At 36.5% G+C, this 18,910-nt stretch overlaps 1 protein-coding gene across 16 annotated transcripts in view; it reads right to left on the bottom strand.

The window, feature by feature from the left end:
• The window catches only part of LOC150095834 (uncharacterized), a 1,527,755-nt gene that overhangs the window by 780,254 nt on the left and 728,591 nt on the right, over positions 1-18,910 (bottom strand). For all 16 annotated transcript variants that reach the window (XM_090409494.1, XM_090409490.1, XM_090409495.1 and 13 more), the window contains one exon: positions 8,714-8,911. In XM_090409494.1, coding sequence (XP_090265620.1) covers positions 8,714-8,911 — 198 coding nt within the window. The remainder of the gene's footprint in view (positions 1-8,713; positions 8,912-18,910) is intronic.

Genomic DNA, 18,910 nt, shown 5'->3' with positions numbered 1-18,910 from the left:
AGATTTAACATTAAACCATCTTCCTGTACTTCCTTCAATTCTAACTGCTGACTTACAACTCAAATAAAGACTAAGTATTGCTTGATATAATGCCCCATTGACACCATATAACTGTAGCGTATTGAATAGCTTCTCTCTTGGAACATTGTCATATGCCTTTTCCAGATCGACAAAACTTAAATACAGATCTTTATTATATTCCCATGACTTCTCAACTATTTGTCGTAAAGTGAAGATCCGATCCTGACAGCATCTATTTGGCCTGAATCCAGCTTGTTCTTCACCAAGCTTTTCTTCCACAATTCTTCTCAACCATTTCTCAAGTATACTTGCATAAATCTTACCAGGAACACTCAGTAGGGAAATACCTCAGTAATTCTCACATTCAGTTTTATTTCTCTTTTTATATATGGGTACTATGTGAGCTCTACTCCAATCATCGGTAATTCATCCCTTTGTCTAGGCCTTCTGAAGTATGCAGTGCAGCCACTGTAAGACTTTTATACCACAATACTTAAGCATTTCTGATCGAATATCATCTACTCCTGCTGCCTTTCCGCATTTCAAGCAATACAGTATGCGAAAATAGAGTAGTTCCTTTACTTCTGTGCTGAAAATTTTTAAAAGTTCTGTGTGTATATGTCTAAAACTGAATGAATTTGTATGTATTTCGTCTGAATCATCCACATGAGAAGGCAAAGAATTATAGCACATTGTAGTGTGAAATAAGAGGTGACTACAAAGGAGAAATTTATTTCAGGTTCTTTTTGGAAACTGAAGATATTTTTTTTTGGAAAACTAATATAGGTAGCCTATTCTGAAAATGAACATGGGGAAAAAAGGAAACTAAAGATGTTCAGAGCTGGTAGAAAAGAAAGAAAGGAGATGGCAACATCTATCTTCTCTCTCAAAATAATAAATTATATCGTCTTGGAAACTAGGAATGATATTCTTTTTTTGTCCTTATTTTGAAAAAGTGTGGGCAAACTAAAGTTTGCATGAAACATCTTCATGACTAGGGCCTATTTGTATACAGAGAAAATTGATTTCACATCAAGTTTTATTTATGTATTTATTTTGTAATTCTCACTTACAAAAGGTTGTAAACAAATAGTACATTGGTACTGTAGACGGACTAAGGGTTAATTTTTTTTTATTAGAAAAATTACATTTAAATTTTTAAAAGTTTTTGTATTTCTATCGTGATTTAAAAGAGGTAAATCAGATTTTGCATTGGGCAAAAGCAACCATCCTCTTCCTCTACCAATCGTCCCTCCTCTTAAGTAAAACAACCATCCTTTGCCATCGAGCTACCAATAAAGGCAGCGAATTCAAATGAGCATCTACCCTGCCAATTCAGCAAGAGCTACTATCTTTTTTGATCTTAGTACCAGAAAAGATTAAAAAAAATAAATCGCCCTTCCTCTTAGATAAAATGAAAACATCTTCAGCCATCGAACTACCAATAAAGGCAGTGATTTCTAAAGATTACTTTCCCCTCCTATTCGGCGCTAATATCCCATAATGAAGAGCATACACCATGAGCACACATAATGGCATTATGGAAAAGGTTATTACAAAGGATGTGATGATACATTTTTAACAACTGGTTCACTAAAAAAAAAAAGTGATGAATTCTTCCTTTGTGAGCACTTAAAACCCACCAAATGTAAAAACAAATTCCATTATCAGAAAATATCCACTTAATTTTGCCTGGGTCACTTCTTAGGGTAATGACCTTATTAAGGTTCATGACAGTTCTGGATATGTCAAATGTTTGACAGACATAAGGCATGGGTATATCACTACCTTAAGAGGAAGCACCCTAGGCCAAATTAAGCAGATGTTTATTGAAAAATAATAGTCCTGTAAAATTACTAGCAGAGATAATCCCTACACAGGCTGCTATGCAAGGAAAGGGACAGGGAAAAGCAAGAACAAAGGGTACCAAAATAAGCATGGCTGGCTGGAATTTTCCATGTCATCATATACAAGCTTATTGTCAGTTTATCAATCGGTTCCCAACAACTGCCTCATGTGAGCAGGCTCAAGTACCCACTGGTTATTACCCAGACCCTTTCGGTATTGAATTTTATTAAGTGAAAAAAAGTGATCTAATAAGATCACGCTAGACCCGACTCATTCCAGTACACTCAAGCATTCATTCTGCTGGAAAATACTGTACTGAACCTTACCTCTACTCAGAGAGATAAATGCCCACCATGTCAAACTCTGGCTCTACCACCAGTTGTGCGCAAAACCATCTCTAGCCTTAGAGTAATTGCAACTAGACCTATGGAGATATTGAGAGCTAACACATTGGCATAGGTCACATTTCCAAATATACAAGGTAGGTAGCATATAAAAGGAATGTAAAAATGTGTATAAAAACATCATCATCATCATCATCATCAAATTCCTGCCATGTACCCTCAAGGGGGTGTACAGGATATGATAGTACTACATGAAAAATTTACATCATTACTAACTTCCTATCTACAATTTTCCTCCAGATCAGTCTGTTACTTGTCAAGACTCCAATATTATCAGATCTTATATTTCTGTCATCTAAGGCACTTTGTACCGTATCAATCCACCTATATCTTGGCCTTCCTCTGGGTCGTTTTCCTGCCAACCTGGCAGAGAACACTTGTTTTGCTAATCTTTCCTCGCCCAATCTGTTTAAATGACCATACCACCTGAGATTAGCTCTGCTAACGCATTCCTGGATGCTGACAATGTCAAGTTCTTTCCTAATATGCATCCTCAATATAATATTGCCTTTGATGTCATCTGTTCACGCCTCTATTCTTTCTCAGGATTCTCATATCCGTGGTCTCTAGTCTTTGGTCAAGTGACCCAGTCTTCTGACCCAGCTCTCAAATCCATAAGTTAAAACTGGTTTGAGCACTGTCTTGCATACAGCTAATTTAGTGTTCCGACTAATTTCTCTCTTATTCCATATGAATTTATTCAATTGACTTCCTACTAAAGCAGCTTTATTGATTCTGTTATCTATTTCCATATTTAATTTACCATCTTCACTAAAAATCCTGTCTAAGTAGGTGAAATGTTTTACTTGTTCTACAGGTTCTCCGTTCACAATACAGTTAACATTTTCAATGATTCTGCCTATTTTCATTGTCTTTGTCTTTTTGTTGCTGACCTTCATACCATATCTATTACAACAGTTATTCAATTTAGTCAAGGAATCTTGCAGACTTGTAACAAATTTATTGATAAGTATAACATTGTCCGCATAAAGCAAAGAGCTGACATTAACATCTCCAGTTTTGATATCATGTTTAATACCACTTTCCTTCATAATGTGATCCATATAGATAGTGAATAACAGAGGGGAATAATGTACATCCTTGTCTCACACCAGATTTAACATTAAACCATCTTCCTGTACTTCCATCAATTCTAGCTGCTGACTTACAACTCAAATAAAGACTAAGTATTGCTAAGTATTATAAAAACAAGTGTAAGAAAATTTATAAAAGCATACCTAAAAAAAAACCAGGTGTTAAAAGCATAGATACAATAAGTTTAACTAATAAAACTAATATATACAATATGTACATAATGCTATAAGGTCATAAATATTAATGCTCTGTAAAAATTTACAAACAGTAATAACACTTGATGAATCTGATAAAATCTGTCTGAGTGATAGAGCTCAGACAAATTATGAATATTACTAAAATAGTGATTGTGGTCATTGATGAAACAAGGGCTGTAGATTAAAACATAAATGATGGTTACATCACACAACTCACATATAGGTGGATCATCACCCCTCAACGGAAAAGTGTGTAAGATGACTATGACATGCCCAGAATTGGGCAAGAACAACTTCCTCTTCATGATCCCTGCATAAAATAGACTAACAATTTGATTTCATAGATCTTATTGTCGGGCTCTATTCCATGATGACTGTCACAGGGATAAAAGTTTCTCTTGTTGTGTCGGAAAAAAAATGATGAGTCACCTTTTTTCCCACCCAACATTAAGTTGTCTCAGAAGGAGTGGATAAGGACATACTTATGCCTCCGGATGGGAAATGTACCGACTAATGTCCCAAGAACATGTAAATATCGAAGTGTGTAAGCCCTGAACGGTGTTAAAATAACCCATGAGTTTAATAGAGAATAGTTGTAAATGAATTAGAATATAAAATCATGTATAAATTGCCAAGTAAATATGTATAAGCTAGAGCATGTTTTAAGCCATGTAAAAACAGTCAGTGGCCACAGCGTAAAATCGGCAGTCGCCGTATGCGTGACGACACCGCCGAGTGAGGGAGCTGTTTTGAGGTATAAAGGTTTCGGCAGGGATTCGAATCGTTCTCTTTTTTCTTGTCTCCGGGTTTCGTCGGCACCTAGTTTCCTGTCGGAGAGCTGTGTAGAGCTTGCCGCCACGTGTAGCAAGAATCCCCCCTTGCTATGTATGCTGCGTGGGCCAAGGCTGCAACTACAATGTATTCAGATCCATAAGAAGAAAGAGCCACTGATGAAATCAACGTCAGTGTTCAAATCTGTGTATGAGTGTTTTTGGTTCGTATGGAAACAAAGGAATAGCAAGGCCGCCATCTGTGAAGATACTGTAAGCAGACCAGAATATCCAGTTCAAAGAAAGAACGGTAAGCATAAGATTTTCTTATGTTAAATGTTGGATTAAAGTAACTGTGGAATAAGGAAGCAGAAGTTAAGGAAGCATACTACTTCCATGTAGTGCTATAAGAACAGTCAGCGATTTGGACACTTTTGTCTGCGGTTGAGAAGAAAGCATATTAGGCGCCAGGCAAATAGGAGGCCGAGGTCCAAATTTTGTTTGTGTAATTTAGGAACAGTAATGTTATGTGGTCAGAAGGTAATTAAATGTTAGCTAAAATTTTGGAGGGAGGATTAAGCAAGAATAAGAAGCATTACCCTAGAGAAGTTCATGTCAGAATTATTGAGTTGTCTTGTGTATATATGCAATATTACATGTGTGATAATATTAGGTAACTTAGTTATAATATAAGAGTCTGAGAATAGATATTACGTATAGAAGTGAGAAATTTGTGTCAAGTAAGGGATTATAATATAGAAGTTTTGGATGTGATTAATTAAGTAAAGGGAACCCAGACTCGTTTAAGATTAAGGATTTGATTAACATGTATACTTGTCTTTGTGCCATAATAAATGTGTTTCTTTATATACAATCAAATGAGTTTGTCATGCTTTCTGAGGATTGAGCTACCGTTTGAAAATTTACGTGCCGAGCATTAAGGGGGAAACCAATAGTGATATAAGAATTGGGACCACGACTGCATGCCTCATGATCCCTACAATTTCTTTAAGTATTCTTGGATATTGTATCAGAGTTTAGTTACCGGCTGGCGCAGTCTTTAATCAATACAAATTTGTCAGCAAACGAATATCTGATATTAAGTGATACAAAAATTAACGTTAACTGTAAAGTTAAAGTAAAGACAGCTAGAGACATAACAATAAGGCAGTCACATAGTCACACAGCACACACACCAAACGACACAAAAGTAAGAACATAACACTCTCTTATCATCTGCCTGTAATCTGTTGGAAGTTTGAGAAACAAGCTTGCTATAGTTTTCCATCCACTCAGAAAACGGAATTTGTTGTTTTTCTGCTTGCCACATTTAGGCATGGAACTCCAGTGGATAAGATGATGTTGCTGACACATTGGCAAAAATCTCTCCAAGTGTCAGCAATTGTGCATCTGTTATGTTCAAGACTGGGGAGTGGGAGGGTGGTAGACTTGCCCTTCATTTTCCAGATTTTATCCCATACTTCTTTAGTGTTGGGTGCTCTTGTTAAAGATGTGTATTGGATCTAGGATTCCTTTTAGCTTTTGCGACAGATGTTTTGCTTGGACAAATTTCAGAGCAATGCGGTTTGATGATATTATGGGGTATCCGCAGATGATAATGTAAGCTTAGGAAAGGCAATGACAGTTATATTTTGCTAGGTATCCAGAAAGATATTCTTACAGAATCTTCTGTTGAACAGGTACAGCAATTAAAACATGACAGATAACGAAAGATGTCTGACCATCTCATAGTGGATGTTCTTATTTAAGCAAAGCAGCTCTAATTTCTTATTTTATGAACAGTCTGTTGTAATCTTTTGTAATACTCATAAAGAAAAGAGTTTGTTGCTTTTCTGCTTTACATTTTTGGGCAAGAAACTCTTAGGTATAAAATGTTGTAGATATTTTAGCAAAAAAATCTCCTCAAGAGTGTTGGTGATTGCTATTGGGTCAGCAAATGTATGTCAGTTATTTTCAAGGATCGAAGGTGGTATATGTGTCCTTCAGTTTCTAGATTTTATCCCAAAATTCTTGGCTGTTGGTTGCATTTATTATAGAAAATGTGTATGGGATCCAGGATTCCTTATGGCCCTAACAACTTAGGCATGTTAGAAGACTACAAGGTTTGTTGTTGTGGGGGTATCTACAGAAGATATTCCAAGCTTTATTCTGAGCCTACTTGGCTGCTGTGCAATCAGCAGTCAATCACAGTTTATTGAAAAGTAGAAACCAAGTAGTTGTTGTTTTAGGAATAGAAGTTGTAGCAGATTGTGTAATACTCAGTCACAGGATTCACTGCATCAATGATAGAAGATGATCTGAACTTCACAAACTGAATTCTGCTAAGGAAGAGAAGACGAGCCAGTCAGCTTTCTGGATTTTGTATTGTGATATACATGGTGCATGGTTTCCTCATGCAAAAAAGTGGATATGATGGGGAAATGATCACTTCTGAAAATGTTGGAAAACAGAGAGTGAGCAGACAGTTAAGTAAATGGCAGTGAATGTTTAGGTAAGAAGGTGTTCGAGAGGAGGAGATTATTGTTTAGGCAAACATTCCACAACTTTTCCTCTGATGTTAGTTCAGACAGTATCCAAGAGTGTTTTGTCCATTTAAATCCCACATTAAAAGGAGATGGTAACTGTAATATGATGCAATCAAGGTCATTCTGTGAGAAGGAAGAGTGAGTATATACAGCACAGTGTTATAAGAGATTAGACTGAGAGTCAGATGGCAACTGCTTCTACACGGTATTAAGTGGGACTTAATACAATGAAGAAGCAGTTGCCATCTGACCCTCATTCTAATCTCTTATAACACTGTGCTGTATCTACTTATTTACTGTGCATCTCTCCCCCACGCCTCAGAATGACCTTGATAGCATCATATTGTAATTACCATCCCCTTTTAATATGGGATTCAAATGGACACAACACTCTATGGGATACTGCCTGAACAAACATTAGAGGAAGAGTAGGATATAAGGGATTATCTGCTCAGGCTTAATTTTTTGTATCCTCTTTTCATCCTTCTACCTTTGCCATGCTCAGGAGTAATCTTGGTGATCTACCTTACAATTGGAGTATTTTAGTGTTTTGCACTTAGTCTTTGTTTCCATGGCTTTTACGGTCATCAAACATGGGGCATAGATGGAAGAACCATTACAGGCGGTCTGAGAATGACCATACTCCTGACATTCAAAGCAGTGCAAAAGTTCTTGATGCAGAGTCTAACTCAGCAGTTGAGGTAACCTGCTTGACAGATGGTGGTGGTGGTTTCAATGTGATGCTGCGAGGGACATGAGGATGATGTTCCTGGTGGGAATCAGGTGCCATCCTTATGTTTCAGGATTCTCCTTATGGCTGTCACTCCTTGGTCCTTCAATTCAGAGCAGATCTCCTTATTTTCTAGTGGTGACCACGATTGGTATTTCCCCAACAGATGTTGCACAAAGTAGTTTTTCAGACTGTGTCATTGTTCCTGCTTCGATAAGAATGTCCTCTGAATGGAGTTTCTTGATTTATTTTGTATATCTTGGTAAACTCTTCTTGATGAAGAAGGGCAACATTTTCCCCAAAAGAATGGTTCTCTCTTGAATGTAAGATTAAGTTTTTTGTTGATGTTGCAATGGTTTCTGAACATGGAATCAACACCACAGATCTCCAATCCAGATGAACATAGTTGGGGCATGTTGAGTGCCCCTGATAAATAAGAGAATGAAGAATTATTCAAATTCAGATAGTTTATTTCAGCATCAGAACTCCTTACCCACCAGAAACACACACACACATGAACACTTACTCGTAAGAAAGCTTTGGTTGTGTTTGGAGTAGAATGCCAGGGCTACCACACATTCAAAACTGGTACCACGATTAGTCTTGAACACTGTCCTTGGACAATGGAGAAGGAAACTTACAATATCACTGACCATTGCACAGGCAAGTCCACCAGACAAATAATTCTGCTCGGGCCACCCAGGACAACTTGTTTTGCTGGAGCAAAGGCCAAAATAGTGCAAGAATACAAGGATTCTCCCCCCCCCCACTCCCCTTTCTGGATGTCTATAGGTTGCATAGCATAGCAAACCAGTATTAAGGCATTGGATCCCAGTGAGGGTGGTGTGGAAGACAGGATAGCAAAAAAAAATCAGGAGAAGTGGAGTGAAGAATAAGGGAAGAAAAGCATAGAAAAAGAATAAGAATGAAAAAGTCAGTACCATTGCTGGGAGGTCCTCCTCCACTACGAGCAGGTGCCTCATGTGGAGGGACAATATAAAATTTTCTAAAATTTAATTAATTGTAGTTGCTAATGAGATTGTATATTTAAACAATTATAAGAAATGAGTAAACTAGAAAATACATCACACTTTGTACTTACTGATGTTGTAGCATTGACATCTGCTCCATGTTGCAGCAAAAAACGTATCATATTTATTTGACCAAAATGACAAGCAACATGGAGTGGAGTATATCCTGCTTTAGTTTGTGGTCCAATTTCTGCACCGTTCTTAACTAGTATAGCTGCCACATTTACATGGTCCTCTTGGGCACACAAATGAAGAGGTGTAAGCCCATTCTAAATCAAAGGTAATCATAATTAAAAAGTAATTTCCTTAACAAGAAAATCAAACTTTTACTTATAAAAAATGAAATAAAGATAATAACCAGTTCATCAACAACTATAAAATAATTTCTAAATTGTGAAAACATTTTTCAACATCAGAACCTCGTACATTTAATTGAGAAATATGTATTATAAAGAAGACCTAAGGTAGTTGTAATTTCTAAAACTAAGGTTTGCCATCATAATAATTCCTGACAGATAGCTTCGAAGTGCTGGATACTATGAGAGAACCATAGGCAAGGAAGTTAGTACATTTTTACTAACTTCCTATAGCAAATAATAAATTTAGTTTAATCCTTTATCCAAGTGTGAGCAAACAAAGTTTGCGCCTGAAAGTATCTTCAGGACTGGGTTAAGGTGGTACTACACCAGGGCAACTCGTTGCAAAGGTGGAGCAAGCTATCAACACTCCTATCCTAGTATCTCCCATAATGCAAAACACATCTCCTTGCGGATATGTCTAACGTTATGCATTAAGGGAAGGGCCACTACCCAGACCGGTTTCGACCTTTATTGAGGTCTCTTCAGTGGGAGCCAGGCCCAAGTCGAGATATCAGGCAGAAGCATTAGCAGGTCATCTCCACCTATAGGAATTGCCAATTGGTGTGCCACCCTTTTATAATAAATTACTCTGGATTTAGAGAAAGATGTTGAAAGTTTATTTTCCACTTGGTTAGAGTATAATAAATTTAGTTTAATCCTTTATCCAAGTGTGAGCAAACAAAGTTTGCGCCTGAAAGTATCTTCAGGACTGGGTTAAACTTTCAACTTCCTATAGCAATTTTTGTAAATCAGTCTGTTATCTGTCAGAACTTCAGATCTTTTATTTCAATCTTTAAGGCTCTGCTATCTGCAACAACCTACATAAATGTAATTTTTCCCTCTGGTACTTTTCCCTGATATCTTGACAGTAAAACACCTGTTTGGATAGCCTGTCTTCTCCCATTTTGTTTAAGTGATCATGCTAGCTGAGATAAGTTTTGCTTACACATTCTTGAATGGTAACAATGCCATAAGCTCCTTCCTAATATCTTATTATTATTTTTAATATGATTCTGCCACTGATGCCATCTGTTTACTCCTCTAACATTTCTTAGAACTCTGAGTTCTGAGATGTGGACTCCAGTTTATAATGAAATATTTTATTTCTAACCGGCTTTCAGATCAGTATTCTTTCCAAAATAAAGTAAATCAGTAGTTTTAAATTATTTAACATTCTGGTGTTGTGGGCTGGTGACATCATGGCACCTTTTTTTCTACTAAGCTTTATATGAATACAGCATCCTTTTGTTAGAATTGCTGGTCATGAAAAAAAAGCAACATAGCATGCTATTCATGAGACAGGAAAAATCAAGCCCACCAGATAAGTTTCATAAAGTTAGTTAGGACAAAGCCATCATGCTTTCTACCACAACCAGAAATAAGGTCATTTTACTGAAGTTTCAGTAAAAAGATGTAATAATTTCTTTAAGTCATGAATATTGAATATGAATTTGAAAACCAATACATGGATGAACACAAAGAAATAATGCAGATCAAGATGTACAGTAGTACTTGCTAATTAAACATTGAGATGTTAGAACAACTTTGATCTTACTTGAAGGCTTACATAATATAAAGCTAATCTTCAGTACATAAATTTGTTGTTTGTTTTTAATATAAAATGTACCTGAATCAGTATTATAATAAGGACATTTTAAGTTGTTTTTTTTATTATTGCATAGTTTTTATTAACAGTATGATTAAGTACAAAGAGGTCTTATGCTAGTTTTGGATGGGATAAAACTGAATATCATAATGAAAAGAAAAATATGTCCAAAAGTTTTTAATAGTTCAAGCTAAAGGTATCCCTATATAATTCTATATATTCTTTTTCTCGCAACTTGGATGGTTTCTCCACCTGTCAATCTATATATTGCCATAGTTGAAATCATCTATAATGATAGTATTCATAAGATATATCATCCTATGCAATTCAGTCCTCTTCAAACAATCCTGTTTGCAGAATTGCCTAATTGTGTATGTGGTCCTGTTAACCTCTATATCACACTAAACAGTCAAACCCAAATTCTGCATTACTCATAATCCTATTCCCCTTCACCATTAGAGATTTCCATTCTGGATGGATTCAATTTCTCTGCAAAAATTAGCCACCAAATCCTTCTTATTTACCTTCGATGAATGAACTGAACCCTGTAACAGTATCTTTCTCTCAGCTAGGTTTCGCTAATGCCTATACGATTTTGGTTTCACTATATTCACCAATGCTAAGAACTCCTTGCCTTTATTCCTAATAAACAACAAAATTACACCATAATCACAGTAATAAACTTCAATGAAGGTAAAAATATTCTGTACTGAAAATAACAGTACATCATCAGTGTGTAGAAACAACAAACAAATCAAAGAACAGCAATACAATCTACATACAACAATCCATTTAACAATTAAAAATAGTTCCAGCATGCAGTATGCTATCAATTTCTTTACTTTAAAACCTACAATTTCACTTTGATATGTTGATGTTTTTGTTATCTGGCCACATGCATACATCTGCTAAAGTATAAATACTTCCTCAGCCAACTGAACAAACAATATGAACACACAATTTACCACTGAAAATGAAATTCAAAACTCACTTCCTTTCCTGGATCTGCTTGTCACATGTATTATTATTATTACAGGCGACTCCAAGGAGTCCTTAGACTCATCGAGGGAGGCCCTAAACATCATGTCCACAGAACTATTTGACATTCTCACAGTATCTATCATACCTTGACTTGAACTCACTCACTGTCATAGCACCCACAACAGACTCTAGCAGCTTATTCCACTCATTTACCACTCTAAAAGTAAAGAACCCAGCTCTAACACCCTTGCTAACCATACTCTTGTCCAGCTACCATAGATGTCCCCTAGTTCTCTGACCACCAGTCCTGATCTCAAAAATATCCTCTGAATTAATCCTATAGAAACCCTTCAGCAATTTGAATATCTCAATCATATCTCCCCTTTTCCACCTATCAACCAATTTCTGCAACCGACAAATCTTCAACCTGTTCTCATAAGGTTCATTCCATAGACCAGCTATCATCTTGTTCATTCATCTCTGGATCCTCTCCACCTCCTCCCCATCAAGAAGAAACCCTGGCGCCCATATCTGGGCACAGTAGTCTAGATGAGGTCTTATCAAAGTTCGATACAGAGGAACAATAACTTGTTTGTCTCTGCTTGTTAAAGTATTTTTCAGCAACCAAGTGAGTTGATGAGCTGATTTAGCCACTTTTGCAATGTGTCCCCTAAACTTCAACTCCCTATCCACCAACACTCCCAAATCCCTGGCCTCATCAATCTCCTGGAGTACAGTTCCACCAATGTGGTATATTGCTGCTAATCTTTTCACCCCAAAATGCATAACCTTACATTTTGTCACATTAAATTGACATCCATTCTCCTTAGCCCAGAACTCCAATCTATACAAATCATCCTGCGAGATTTTGACATCTTCTGCATTCACTATTGCCCTACCCAACTTTGCATCATCAGCGAACAAATGAACTGTTCCTCTTAGATCCTTCCCTAAATCATTAATGAACAAATTAAAGAGCAGGGGTCCAAGAACAGAACCCTGCAGCACACTAGTCACAGGCCGTCTTTTGGACTCTACTCCTGAATAAACTACCCTTTGATATCTCTCCATCAACCACCCACCTATTCATCTCACCAACCCTATATCCATTGCCATATGTTGTAGTTTACGGATTAGAATTTCATGTGGTATCCTGTCAAATGCCTTTGCCAGGTCCAGCAGTATCACTGTAAACCCATTACCCTTATCCAGTTCAGCCATCACCTTGTTATAAAACTTGAGCAAGTTACTGAGGCATGATCTACCCTTCACAAAGCCATGCTGTCTCCCATACAGTATCTCATTTTCATCAATCCATTCCTGTATTTTCTTGACTACTTTCTCCAAGACCTTGACAACGACTCCTGATATGCTGATCGGTCAGTAATTTGCAACCGTAATCTTGGATCCTCCTTTATGCAGTGGAACTATTTTCCCCTCTTTCCACACCTTCTGGACTAAAACAGACCCAAGACAATTCCCTTAGGCAGTCTGCCCTTCACTGTCTACTGCCATCACACACACACATACTGCCAAATAAATACATACATGCATGCATGCTAACTCTTCACAAAAACTTGCAGTCAGTTATTAACATCCCCAAAAACAAAGCTATATCAATCTGCTGTAATGAGCATGCTCTTTAAGTTTTAAAAGAGGTATACCGTGAGCAGACATATTGATACAAAATAAATAACGGAAAAAACTCACATAGAAAGATTATTTAATAGTATAATTTTCACCTGTGTGTCACAGGCATCTTCAGTACATTAAGCTCAAAATTAAACACTAACTGACAATTCCAAAAAGCACCACCTAAGTAGCTGGTGTAAGATAACAAAAAGGTCAATAACTTTCCTAAAAAAAAAAAAAAAAAAACATTAATACAATAAAAAGTTAGGAAAGATTAGCTCATTTGTAAAGTACTATCTCCCATAAAGGGGATAGACGTATGCCGTCGGTTCTGTTTAATTTAGGAGAATGAAGTAGAGTTTCACATGTTTCTTTATAAAGGCATTCCATGAGAAACTGACTTTTGTGAAGAACTCTTGTCTTTCTCCAATGAACTCTGTGTCTAGTGAAGATGGCATGTTCAGAAAGTCCAGACTTTCAGGTTTTAAGTATTCAATATAAGATTGGTGTTCTTCTAGCCGAATAGAGGCAGATCTTCCCGTTTGTCCGAAATAAGATAATTCACAAGAGCACAGAATCTGGTAGACACCTGAATGATTAAGATGTGGAAGCTTGTCCTTAGGAGAAGTGAGAAAGGTGGAGATTTTTCTAAACAGTCGAGAGGCAACAAAAATATTCAATGGTTTTAAAACTTTTGCTAAACGTTCACTGATGCCTTGTACATAAGGGATAGTAATGCGCGTTACTTACTCTGTGTTTGAAGAGGAAGACATATTAAAACTACTCAAAGTTCTTTAAATGAAGCAATTCTTATAACCATTAGATAGAAAGGAAGAAGTTATATATTGTAGTTCTTTCTGTAAAAGATCGTCTGAAGAACAAAAGGAGTGGGCCCAATGAACCAGTGTTTTAATAGTTCCTGCCTTTTGACTGGGATGGTGATGAGATTCCTCATGGATATAATGGCCTGTATGAGTCTTCTTTCTATAAACTGAGAAATGTAGGTTACCATCTGGTTGGCGAAGAATTAGAAGATCTAAAAAGGCTAACTGCTTATTTGATTCTACTTCTAGGGTAAACTTGATCCTAGGATGAAATGCGTTTAACTTAGTGAGAAATTGTTGAAGTTCATCAGAAGAGCCGTTCCATACAGCAAAAATGTCATCGACATATCTGAACCAATGAGTAGGTCTGGGAGAAACGTTGTCAAAGATACGTTGTTCAAAATGTTCCATAAAGAAATTGGAGATAGCAGGAGAAAGAGGATTACCCATTGCTGTTCCTTCAATTTGTTGATACAACTTATTTTTAAAGGAAAAATAACCGGAATTTATTAAAAATCAAATATGTTCACAATGTCTGAAGGAAATTCCTGTTGTAGTAATTCAATACTTTCCGAAAGAGGCACATTTGTAAATAAAGAAACAACATCTAAACTGATCATGATATCAGAAACGTCCAAATGAAGATCTGAAATTTTATTTTTGAAATCCAAAGTATTTTTTATATAAGTATCAGTTCTTCTAGTTGAAGAGGAGAGTAAATTTGATAAAAATTTTGAGATTTTGTAAGTGGGGCAACCTATACAATCTACGACTGGTCTTAACGGAATGCCTGGTTTATGAACTTTTGGAAGACCATACAATCTAGGTGGACGACCGAAGAAGGTTTCAAGTTTTTTCTTTTGATTCTTCATTCCATGTAGATACATTATCTATAAGAGAATTAAGTCTCTTCAATTGACTCTGGGTAGGATCCGATGTAAGAGGCCTATAAGTTGAATAGTCGCAAAGTAAAAGAGACATTTTTCTCTCATATTCCTTCCTATCTTGAATTACTATAGCCTTCGCCTTATCAGCTTTCGTAATTATTAAATTATTGTTATTCTTCAGTGATTTCAATGCTTTAAACTCAGAGTAAGAAAGATTAGGACGAGGAGGCTTGGCATGAAAAAGAAAAAACTTAAAACCTTCTTCGGTCGTCCACCTAGATTGTATGGTCTTCCAAAAGTTCATAAACCAGGCATTCCGTTAAGACCAGTCGTAGATTGTATAGGTTGCCCCACTTACAAAATCTCAAAATTTTTATCAAATTTACTCTCCTCTTCAACTAGAAGAACTGATACTTATATAAAAAATACTTTGGATTTCAAAAATAAAATTTCAGATCTTCATTTGGACGTTTCTGATATCATGATCAGTTTAGATGTTGTTTCTTTATTTACAAATGTGCCTCTTTCGGAAAGTATTGAATTACTACAACAGGAATTTCCTTCAGACATTGTAAACGTATTTGATTATGTAATAAATTCCGGTTATTTTTCCTTTAAAAATAAGTTGTATCAACAAATTGAAGGAACAGCAATGGGCAATCCTCTTTCTCCTGCTATCTCCAATTTCTTTATGGAACATTTTGAACAACGTATCTTTGACAACGTCTCTCCCAGACCTACTCATTGGTTCAGATATGTCGATGACATTTTTGCTGTATGGAACAGCTCTTCCGATGAACTTCAACAATTTCTCACTAAGTTAAACGCATTTCATCCTAGGATCAAGTTTACCCTAGAAGTAGAATCAAATAAGCAGTTAGCCTTTTTAGATCTTCTAATTCTTCGCCAACCAGATGGTAACCTACATTTCTCAGTTTATAGAAAGAAGACTCATACAGGCCATTATATCCATGAGGAATCTCATCACCATCCCAGTCAAAAGGCAGGATCTATTAAAATACTGGTTCATCATGCCCACTCCTTTTGTTCTTTAGACGATCTTTTACAGAAAGAACTACAATATATAACTTCTTTCTTTCTATCTAATGGTTATAAGAATTGCTTCATTAAAAGAACTTTGAGTAGTTTTAATATGTCTTCCTCTTCAAACACAGAGTAAGTAACGCGCATTACTATCCCTTATGTACAAGGCATCAGTGAACGTATAGCAAAAGTTTTAAAACCACTGAATATTTTTGTTGCCTTTCGACCGTTTAGAAAAATCTCCACCTTTCTCACTTCTCCTAAGGACAAGCTTCCACATCTTAATCATCCAGGTGTCTACCAGATTCTGTGCTCTTGTGGATTATCTTATTTCGGACAAACGGGAAGATCTGCCTCTATTCGGCTAGAAGAACACCAATCTTATATTGAATACTTTAAACCTGAAAGTCTGGACTTTCTGAACATGCCATCTTCACTAGACACAGAGTTCATTGGAGAAAGACAAGAGTTCTTCACAAAAGTCAGTTTCTCATGGAACGCCTTTATAAAGAAACATGTGAAACTCTACTTCATTCTCCTAACTTAAACAGATCCGACGGCATACGTCTATCCCCTTTATGGGAGATAGTACTTTACAAATGAGCTAATCTTTCCTAACTTTTTATTGTATTAATGTTTTTTTTTTTTTTTTTTTTAGGAAAGTTATTGACCTTTTTAGTTATCTTACACCAGCTACTTAGGTGGTGCTTTTTGGAATTGTCAGTTAGTGTTTAATTTTGAGCTTAATGTACTGAAGATGCCTGTGACACACAGGCGAAAATTATACTATTAAATAATCTTTCTACGTGAGTTTTTTCCATTATTTATTTTGTATCGAGCACGCTCTTAAGCAATTACAAATTATTAGCAACATGTTTATAAACAATGGCCCATTGCAAAAATACCATCAATAAAATTTATTATTAAATAATTTATTAAAATTTATATATTATGGCTCATGACTTCTTAATCATATTTGGAGCAGCCTTAAAAGGAAAGAAGGTCAGTTCAGTTTTAGCATCCCACTTGGAATAAGTACTGGAAATAAGCTTTCAATAAGTTCATATCTTGCTTCAATAATAGATAGTCAGGTTTTAACTCTTATATGATTTTTACTTATATTAGATGTATTTCCTCAACATGTATTGTTGTCTATACGGCTAACTGCATCTTGAGGAGGTTGCCTAATGTAAGTAAAAAACCAGCACCTATATATTCTTTGTTGTGGATTTCAAAGCTTCTCCCAGGTTGACCTATATAAATCTTTCCACAAGAACATGGAATCTTGTATATGCCCAGATATTTAAAAAATGGAGCTTTGTCTTTAGGAGAGCATAAAAACTTTAAATCCTATTTAATCAGTTCCTCCAAAATGGCTACTCAAAAAAGTTACTAAAGAAACTTTTATTTTCTGAGGGACCATCTCACGATAACTCAGAAATTAATTACAAAGGCAAGGTATCCAATATACCATACATTGGCAATAGCCAAAATATTAAACACAGTCAACATCAGAACATCCTGCAAACCAGTCAACACCTTACAAAACTTTCTACACTCCCTTAAAGACAAAGTTCCATTTTATACGCATCCACGTGCACACAAGATTCCACATTCCTGTGTAAAGATGGGATCACTGAAACATGGTTGACAGAAGGGGATATAACAACAGGAATAGAAGTCACTGGGTAAAGTATTTTTCATCAGGATAGGAGGGGAAAGCGTGGTGGTGGGGTACTGCTTATGATAAGTGATTACCTATGTCCTCTAAGAGTGGAGACTTTGGAAGGAAGTGAGACAAATGATTTTGAGAGTGTATGGTATGAGGTAGAGGCAAGCAAGACAGGATATTTAATGGGGTGTTGCTACAGGCCCAGGAGCACAGAGGATGGGGTACAGGAGATGTTTAGACAGCTAAGTTTGGCAAGTGCAAGAAGAATGATTGTTATGGGAGATTTTAACTATAGTAGTATAAATTGGAGAGAGGAAGATGCATGTAGCAATAGGGTAATGGAATTTCTAGAATTCTTGAGGGACAAATGTCTTAGGCAACATGTAACAGACTGAACAAGAGGTTCAAGAGTTTTGGATTTGATTATAGGATCAGAAGAGTTGATAATAATTGAGTTGACATCTCTCCCACCAGTTGGAGAGAGTGACCATACAGTTTTGACTTGGAAAATGAATAGACATGCAGGAGTATCAAAGAGACGGGAACTTATGCGGAATTATAATGCAGGTGATTATAATAGTCTTAGACGTCAACTTCGGGAAGTTTCATGGAGGGAGGAATTGGAAGGCTGGGATATCATTAGTGCATGGGAAATTGTGAAAGAATATTTGTAAGCAGCAATGGTAAGTTGTATACCACGAGTGAAGAGGACACAATTTGGAGTAAAGTGGATGACAACCAATATTAAACAGGAATTGCATGCGAAAAAGAGGCTATGGAAGAGATATAAAGACACAGGTGAAGAGAAGATGCATGAAGAATATAAGACACAGGCCAGAAGAGTGACTAATGTGGTAAGGAAAGCGAAACTGGAATATGAGAGGAGATTGGTCCTAAGATCCAAAGAAAATCCTGTTAGCTATGTGGCCAGCAGGAGGAGAAATGACTGTGGAAGAATGCTATTGTGGGATAAAAATGGGAATAGAGTGACTGATGCAGAGGACATAGTGGAATTGCTCAATTAACACTTTATTGGAGTATTTCATCCTAAAGGAGTCAGTTTTAAAGCTAGAGGGATAGGGCTGGTTCGAGGTTTAGAGGTACAGCAGGAGAGTGTGTTTCAGATACTGAGTACTCTGGATGTCAGTAAAGCTGTGGGACTGGATGGTATTTCACCACGAGTTATGAGAGAATGTGCTAATGAATTGACAGTGCCTTTAACCTGGCTTTTCAATGAAAGTCTGGCTTCGGCAAAGGTGCCCA

The sequence above is a fragment of the Typopeltis vanoorti genome, chromosome 19, assembly GCF_054136105.1.
Source record: "Typopeltis vanoorti isolate ZY-2024b chromosome 19, IOZ_Tvanoo_1.0, whole genome shotgun sequence".
NCBI classification, from domain to species: domain Eukaryota; kingdom Metazoa; phylum Arthropoda; class Arachnida; order Uropygi; family Thelyphonidae; genus Typopeltis; species Typopeltis vanoorti.
The sequence above is the reverse complement of the archived record's forward strand: the minus strand, read 5'-3'. Positions and strand labels throughout refer to the sequence as shown.